Consider the following 8,949-nt stretch of genomic DNA (forward strand, 5'->3'; position numbering starts at 1 on the left):
TTGCATGATGCAATAATGCCAAAATAGTCGATGGGTATGCCAGGCCATAGGAGTGGCCGTGTGTCCTATTTTATAGAGGAAAGTCTTCTACTTGACAGGCTGTCAGCAGACACTTCTATATTTGAATCCATCCTCTCCTTGAAGTGCTGTCAAGTTCAAGATCAGTAAAAAGTTGAAGAATCATAAGAAGGAGAATTAGCAGAGACCTTGAATCATTAACGCTGATCGTGCCTGGAGAGTATATTGAACAGACTCATGAGTTACCTGGCTGCAGCCTTCCACATTATGAAATGGTTTTGTATTTAAATTTTAATATTGCTGTCTAAATTTATATTTGTACATATCAAAAGTAAATGCGTATTTATCCTCTTTTTTGTTTATGTGCCTTCCTTTATGGCTATGCATAAATGGTCATTGCATCACTCGTGAATTTAATTTTGCAAATCACTGCTAGGCAGCAAAGAAATGAAATAGAGTAAGTGGCAAGCTATGACCCACATGCTGCAAAGGGACTTGGTGGAGGAAAGGTCTGTACCCGTGTTGCCTTTGAATATGCTCAGGCCAAGCATTCCCTGATTGCAGAAATCTGTGCAAGGCAGCTTTACGTGTCTTCTAGAAGACAAAGAAGCCTTTCTGCCTAATCATGAGATAGTTCATTTGTTCATTCAGACCTCAGGCCAGTGCTAGGTGCAGCTTTCCAAGATCTCCGGCAGGGTCGTTTTCCACCTTGACCCCTGGCCCCCTCTTTTTTTGGAGATGCTGGGGCAGAAGAGGGAACATTGTGCATGGCAATTACTTGCTCCCTGTAAAGTGATGGGAGCAGGAATTTTGTGTGCTCCTGACAGCAGGGCTCAAGGTGCTCCTGTGCTCTCCATCAAGAAGACCTGGGATGAAGAAACAACTGCCCAGTGCTGGAGCCTGTGCTAGAAACATAGAAACAGAGCGAGTCAGAAGGGGCCTCCCGGGGGTCAACTAGCCTGACCCCCGGCTCCAGCTGGCTCCACTCACAACATGCCTACCATGTGCATGTCCAGCCTGTCCTCGAACACCCTCACCGATGGGGCTTCAACCACCTCCCGCGCTTTGCGGTTGTCTGTATGCAGTACGGAGAACAGAGCAGGCTGAAATCAGCCCGGTCTTTTTGAAAAGCCCCAGGCAGGTAGAGTTGCACAGTCCAACAATGAATAAGAGTAGGCCACACACTTTGCTTGAAGAGGAGTCTTCATGGTTCAAATGTTCATCCCAGTTTTGACTAGAAGTGTTTTAAATAAAATCTCCTTTAGGACGCTTCCCAACCGTTCTTTCCTCTTCAGAGGCATTTCCAGTTCTGACAGGCATCTGGAATGAAATCCTCATGGACGGGGTGCAAAATGGCTTCTCCTCCTTTCAGCCAGTTCCAAGAAGCTTCCACCACTGGTTTAGCTTGGCTTGGCTGCTTCTGCCCTTCCAAAGGCAGCCTGCACAACATGGGGGCCCTCTGAGTTCCCCCACCGACTGTCCGTAAATTGCAAATGCCCAGCCTTGGCACCTGCTTGGAAGTAGACAGGACCATCATGGGAATCCATCATGATCACATCTCACGTGGATCATGTAAAACTGAATGAGCTCTATGGGGGCAGAGAAATGACAACGCTGGAGAAGGAGGTTTAACCAGGGCTCCCCTTTCCATTTCCTACAAGGAAATTGCTTCCCAGGAAGCTGCCCTTTCCTTTGGCGATGGTGGGTGGTATGGGGGGAAATGTGCCTGGTGGGGCTATAGTGCAGAGAGGCAAGGAATTGTTCTGGGTTGCAAAAACAGAAGGGGGTAAGAGGGGTTCAGAGGATCATGGAGCAGGAAAAGCCAAAGGAGGAGGCAGCTCGAGAAATGGGAGCTGAGAGAGCTGTGGAGCAGGGAAGCGAAAAAGGGGTGCTAATAAGAGAGTTGTGGAAAGAAATGTTTCAGTCTGGGTGCAGAGAGATCCAAGAAGGAGGAGACAGAAATACAAAGGCTAAGAGAGCAATGGGGATATGAACTTCTGAGGCTCCTTTGGAGAGAGAAAAGGAAGGAGGACTAACACAGGGAGTTCAGTAAGACGTTCCAGTACAGAGGGATAAGAAAGGCCACTGTGGCGTGCACGAAGAAAAAGAGGGCAGGTAGGGAATGTGCTAGAAAGAATACATAGAGCTAAAATTGTAACAAAATGCTTTTTCACAGTTAACAGAGTTTCATAGCCCTCTTGAGTTAATAAAATGGTGCATAAAGCATTTATTTTGCTCTTTGCCATTAAAACCCATCTTTGTGACTAACTGAAGAGCCTGATCCAGGTTCCAGAGTTCCCTGACCTTTTGACTCTCTTTCCTCAGTTATGGGAAGGGAACAGGATGTATAAGCCTTGCCTGGAAATACAAAATGTTGTATTAACAACATTGTGTGTTGTGGGGGGAAGGGATGACTTCAAACTTGAGTGTGTCAAACTTCATGTCTTCTCTTTTCTCCCTTGTGCAGCCATCCACTGAAGAGAGCCCTGTAAAGCATGTAGACACTCCGGTAAGTGATGAAATTTACCTCTGCCATGGCCAAGTACTTTGAATGGGGGATGCTCCAGGGGAGCCCTGTTACCTGGCGTACAGTTCTTCTCAGGTAGCTTCCCACCTGCAGCCATCTCACTCATCCAGTCCATGATTCTTCCTCCACCCTCTAGTTTTGGACTTCATTATGCCCTGCAATGCCCAGCCAGTTGAACAATAGTGCTGCCTCATACTTTCAAGAAGGGGCTTGTTCAGACCTACAAACGTTAGTCCCCAAGTATAGTTGCTAAGCAGTCACAAGTGAAAGGGGATCCCTCAACTGTGTACCAGGGAGTCTTGCTATACATGATTTAAAACTTCTCCAGATTCCCTTAAGTGTCCTCTAGAGGCAGTGCCTTTGACCTTGTTGACAATCAATAGAAGAAGAGTTTCAGAGCATGTTTTGAACTGGCCATGGTGAGTTGCAATCTTGATATGCTATGAATGAAGCATTAGATGGATTCAGTCTGCTTAACAGAAGCATGACACACAGACTATATTGGACTGTTGGGTAGTTGCTTCCGTAATTGATGATGCCTGGCCAAGGTGCCTGCTGGACAGGGATAGGCTTCAGCTCCTGCTAGCATATGCCTGTGCCCTGCTGTTGAGGCCCAGCTTGAGCACCACTGCCTGATAAGTAGCAGGTAAGTGTAGAGATGGAGAAAGTCCATATCCAAAAGGTGCCGAAAGATCCACAAAAGAAGATGCATGGTAGTATATCCCATAAAATATGTACAAATAAAGAGGCGCACAGTGAAAAGCCTGGGGAAAATAAACAGTATCAAGACATGTCAGAAAACAGCTTTTCTTCTTATCTTTCACATAGCACTTTTAAAAAAAGTCTGTTGAGGAATGCCAAATAAAAACTTCCTTCCAAGTCTGCAAAACAAAGTAATGTTCCAAAGCAGTGAGGAGAGATATGCAGTCCCTACTTAGGAGTTCTGTGTACCTTTTAAGAAGATGAGTGATTGTGCTGCATGAATTTTTGGAGTGCCTGACTCTCTGCCAGAGTTGTCCACTTGAGATCTTCCAGATGTTTTGGCCTACAGTGCCCATTATCCCTCACCATTGGCTTTGAAGGCTGAGACTGATGGGAGTTGTAAGCCAAAACATCCAGAGCACAATAATTTGCCCACCCCTGCATTAGGTCATAAAACATAGTAGGTCAGGCTTCACCAACCCACAAACAGAGTATGTCTCTGTATATGTATATGAAACCCACCAAAGCCATTTTTCCAATGACAGAAGTGGTAAAATGATCCCAGTGCATTGTCAAGCGTAATAATTGTGGGCCTGAGATGTAATGTAATGGGCTCATTAGTAATGTAATGTAATGTGCTCATTAGTATGCAATGAGTGCAAGGGCATTTGCTGACAGACCACCAGAAGTCACGCAGACAGCCTTCTATGCAATAAGCAAATGCCTTGAAATTGTTTTGGCATTATGAGGAAAAGCTGTGCTTGCAACTCATTGGAAAAATTTTATTGCGTTGTCATTTAGAATAAATACTTTTGTATTTTTGTGGTTTTCTGCTGCAGGGAGTTTTGACTTTGTTAGTATACAGTTTTGTAATTTTGAATTTATAAGGCATTTCTTCAGTGCAGCATTCACCTGCTTTATCCTACCTACAGTATTACGTGAAAGTTATCAGTCCTGTAGGCCTCACTACCAAAATGTGATTGAAAGCTGGTACTTTTGGGATTTAGCAGCTAGATAACGCCTGTAAAAATTTGTCTCATAGGGGATAGCTTATGTGCAAGATTGGGCCTGGATGAAAAAGGCCAGTGAGATAGACAACATCAAGCTGGCCAGCTAGATGGCATCAACGGGTAGCCCTGTCCCCAGTTTACATCCTATCTCATGGCAACATTGGTGGCACCCATGCCCACCATTTTTCTCCCATATGAGAGTGGTGCTTTGAGCTCTGTGCCTTTCTCTGTAGGGACAGCAACTCGGCTGGGCCTTGGAAGTGCTGGCTGAGACAACCACCTCCTTTCTATCTTGCTCTCACCCTGATCAGGATGGGAAAGGACTTGGCTGATGGTTGCAGGACCCAGTCTTACAAGTGTCAGCCAAGTCAAGTGCTCCATCCCATCCTGTTCAGATCCTAATTAGGTCAGGATTGGGGTGGGGAGACTCAGCTGGCACTTGCCCTGGCCCACTGTGGTGGTGGTGGTGGGGGGGTTATCTCTGTTACTTTTCCCAAAATGCTTTGCAGTAACAAAAGAATCTCTCTCCCGGGCTAGGGGAGGAACATGGGGAGGGTAGAAGAGATGCCTGCAGAGGTCCCCAACCCTTCACAGGCTGGATCGGGCAATGCAATTTGTCCAGAGGTTGCTCTCCCTTGTCATGGGTAGTCAGTTTGTAGGTACAATATAATGTCTGAAGTGGGGAGTCTGTGGAAAGTCAGAGGCTACTTCTGTTTAGATAAAATGCAAGAAGCAGTTTTTCAAATCATAAAAGGAGCTATTGAAATATGTGATTCCTATTTGTAGAAATTAACTGAAACATGGATAAGCTTTGGAAATGTAACATCTGGATGAGTTCTGAGTAGGTGGAAGTTCCATGAGAGTCAAGGAGCATCTGGAAACAAAACTGTTTTTATTTGGAGAGGAATGTAAAACTTTTGCCCCAAGTACAACCACAAGGGTATGAAGAAGCTCTCTCTAGGAGAACAGCCATCCTAGTTTGTCTATCAGTGAAGATTGTTTTGGCTTTGTCCTCCTCCTAAAGCATCCAGTAAAGCTGGCCAGAAAACTAGGCTAGATGGAACATGGTGTCAAGCCAACCTTGCATTAGCTGTGCCCCACATTATGATGGCTGCCATTGGATGCTTCTCCTGATAGTTCTGTCCAATCCCTTGTGGTTGTCTTGGCACCACATGGCTTTCAATCCTTTGCCTGGAGAAGGAGGAAGGGATCTGGCAGCTGCTCATGAAATGGGTTGCTCTCTTCTTGGCAACCCTGTCCAAATTTGTAATAATCAGGAAAGCGCAAGTCAATCATGTGGATTTGAACTGAACAAAGCTTCTGTGTGCTCTGGAAAACAAGATTCTTCTAGCGCTGCCCCGGTTGCCTTTACATTTGTTAGCCTGTAGACATCTACCCCTTCCAAAAGCCGAGTGTCTGTTGACTGCCATAGTATCCCTTGCTTATCAAGGGTATTTTGACAAACAGTCATGTAATTTTACATGCAGTGGTTAATTTGTCCCTCTGACGGACCATCAACACAATATAGGGGTCTAATTTATTTCTTCTGCCCAAGTTCTTATTTTTCCTAACATATGAGTGCAGTGGTTTTCAAAATGCATACTAGGGGAACTTGGAAACTCTTAGGAATTCCTTGTTGAAAAAAGCAGTTTTTGGGTAGAAACTTCCCTGAAAAGCAGCTTCCGCACTACCAGCAGTATTTACCTTCACTGCACAATAGTAGGAGCTTGGATGAAGGCCTTCCTCTGCAGCCCATGCAGAAGCCAAATGAGTGATGAAGGAAGGGGAGATGATTCTGCCCTTCTTTTCTCAGTGCTTCTACTCACCTGCCTGGAATTCCTGATCACCAATGGAGACCAAATGACTGTTTAAACGTAACATTGTACAAAATTCCAACAAGAATAGCTGCAGAAAATACTGAGCTCTGAATCCGAACCAAAATTCAGTTGTCCTTTGAAATTCATGCTTATGTGAATCTAGGAAGGAAGTTCTACTGTTTTTTAAAAACTGTGTTTGAAACTCTGTATATTAGGTGAGAATGCTCATAAAACTGTATATTCATTAAAATAATATTAGAAAGCATTATGCTGAGAACATTGTTTGCAAAAAGGTACATATTAAGCAACATTTGAGACAAGCTTGTATATTAGGAGAAATGTGCATAAAATAATTACGAATATTGATGTGAACAATATTCTGACATCTCAGATTTCAGGACCAACTGAATTTAAGATTGGAAAAATGGGAAACTGAGAGGAACCAAAATTGTCAGCTCCATCCGTCCCTTCTAAGGCTGAGTTTATACAAATTCCCTGTCATTCTTCTGTAATTATTTATTATTAAGAAGATCCTCCAGCATGACTGAATTAAAGATACATCAGTCCAATTAAAGTTATTCTTTTGAAAATGTTTGTTGGTTTCCTTATGGTTCAGTTTATGTAGGCGTCATTTTATGAACAAGTAACCATGGAAGAATGACAGCTGCAAGAAGTGGAAAGTCCAGAAAGTAGGCTCTTGAACCCTGGACCTGGATGTGGCTTGATTTGGGTAGGCTGGGCTTCCTTGGGAAGCTAGGGAAGGCTTATAACATCCCTAGTAATTTCCCCCAGCTAGCCATGTGCAATTGCTTTAAGGAGAAACAGAAAGGTGGCCTGCAACCCTGGCTTGCGAGAACACCATTTAAAAGCCAGGCAGCCTGGAGCCAACCAAAGGGTAGGAGGAGTGCAGTGTTGTGTACACTTTGCTCCATCCTAATCGTCGTATTCAGCACCATGCAATCTGGATAATGACCTTCAGACTCTGTCTTCAGGAAAGGCTGTCCATGTTGACTTATTGGCAAAGAACTGTGCATACCGGCTGGAACACTCCTGTGTTTTAGACAAGACTCTGAGGCCAGAGCTGGCTCCAGGTTTTGGAGGGCCTCGGGAAAGGCCCTCCAAAAGAGAGCCAGGGTGGCCTAGTGGTTAAGAGCATGGGACTGGGACGCAGACGACCTGGGTTCTAGTCCCCGCTTGGCCCGCTTGGCCATGGAGCCAACTGGATGACTTTGGGCCAGTCATAGACTCTCAGCCCAACCTGCCTCACAGGGTTGTTGTTCTGGGGATAAGATGGAGGAGGAGAGAAGATGTAAGCTGCCTTGAGCCCTTTGTAGGAAAAAGGCAGGATATAAATCCAAAAATAACTAACTAAATAAAGCCTCCTCAGTGGGTTGTCCAGCGAGTCTCCCTTCTCGCCACCCTTGTCGGCTGCTCCTGCCCCTCATTGTGGCTGCCGCCTGCTTGAGTGCTGGGCTGAGAGCCAGCAAGCAAGCCGGAAGTGGCACCTACTGCTCCTCTTCCATATCACCTGTCACAAGGTGCAAGGGACAGGTGATCTGGCCCTTTGCAGGGGTGGGGAGGAGGAGCAGGTCCGGCAGCTCGTCCTTGGCCCCTTGCTGGGCTGAGGGCCCTGGGCAAGTGCCTGACCTGGCTAACCCATCATGCTGGCTCTGCCTGGGGCATATTGTAGAGCACAAGTTCACCTCTTACAGAACATTAGCCAGGCCTGGTTGGATCTCAGTGTAGCCTCGCACAGCACGAACAGAGCTCCAGAACTTCCTTGAGAATGTGCTGGGGTTGGACAGGACTGATAGCAGTCATGGGCATGTGGTCTTCCAGGTGTGTGGGGTGGGGGAGGCATCTCTTGCTCATGGCACACTGTTCAGGTAGATTCATCTGATTTTGAGGAGGAGGTGGAGGAACAAAGGGGGTGAGGGCTTTGAAGTTGCAAGCTTGCCTTGTGAAATTTCTTAGGCAGAGCGTGTGTTTTGGAAAGGGCAGAAGAGTTTTTGGGATGGGAGCGGGAACAGATGCAAGATCCACTCAGGAGGTGATGGGAGAAATGAGTTGGAGGGTCTCTGGTGCTGCTGCCTTCTTGCCTTCAAGCAGCAAGAGCCACCCTGCAGGTGGAATCAGAAGCTTCACTGAAAGAGAGGGATGCAGGGAAAAAATTCCAGCTTAGATTCAGTTCTTTTCATGGGCAGATGCTTCTCCCTTGACCTTGGTAGAAGTCTGTTCAGAGATCATAATGTTCTGTAATCTGCTAGGTTTCAATAAAAGAATCGCACTTTAAGGAATTGCCTTGCATTGGCTAGCCAGAAGGAAAGAGAGCAGGGCCCATGACACCAGGAAAGCTTGCTGGCCATCTTACTGGTCATCTTGCTGTGAAACTCTGCTGTGGATAAGCTTCCCTTGGGTTCCTGGGAACATGTTTTGAAAACCACTGGCAAGTACTATTCTATCAGAGAGGTGCCTGTATGGAGGAGAGTCAAACATAATTTGAATGGAATCAATATTATTGTTAAATGGAATTATTATTTTAAAATTGAATTATAAGTATAATGTTACATTGATGCTCCATCTTTCTCCCTCTTGAGCTGGTTATCAAGGTTCAATTTTATCTCCATTTTATTCTTGCAACAATATGAGCTGTCCAGAATGACATCTATTCATCTAGTTTCTAAGATGAATCCAACTCATAGGCTCATATTCTTAGTACAGGTGATCAGACTTTACACTTTCAGGATTCATTTTGTTTTTTACTAGAACCCTGAGGTCAACTAAAAATGGGGAGTTACAGGTGTAAAACAGTGACAAATCTTATTATTTATTATATTTATATCCTACCTTTCCCCTATTGTGGAACTCAAGGCGG

At 45.2% G+C, this 8,949-nt stretch overlaps 1 protein-coding gene across 12 annotated transcripts in view; it reads left to right on the forward strand.

The window, feature by feature from the left end:
* The window catches only part of TNS1 (tensin 1), a 368,326-nt gene that overhangs the window by 236,160 nt on the left and 123,217 nt on the right, over positions 1-8,949 (forward strand). For all 12 annotated transcript variants that reach the window (XM_044438202.1, XM_044438203.1, XM_044438205.1 and 9 more), the window contains one exon: positions 2,486-2,527. In XM_044438202.1, the coding sequence (XP_044294137.1) occupies positions 2,486-2,527 (42 nt within the window). The remainder of the gene's footprint in view (positions 1-2,485; positions 2,528-8,949) is intronic.

Source organism: Varanus komodoensis, unplaced genomic scaffold (genome assembly GCF_004798865.1).
Source record: "Varanus komodoensis strain SLA01 unplaced genomic scaffold, ASM479886v1 scaffold32, whole genome shotgun sequence".
Classification (NCBI taxonomy): Eukaryota; Metazoa; Chordata; class Lepidosauria; order Squamata; family Varanidae; genus Varanus; species Varanus komodoensis.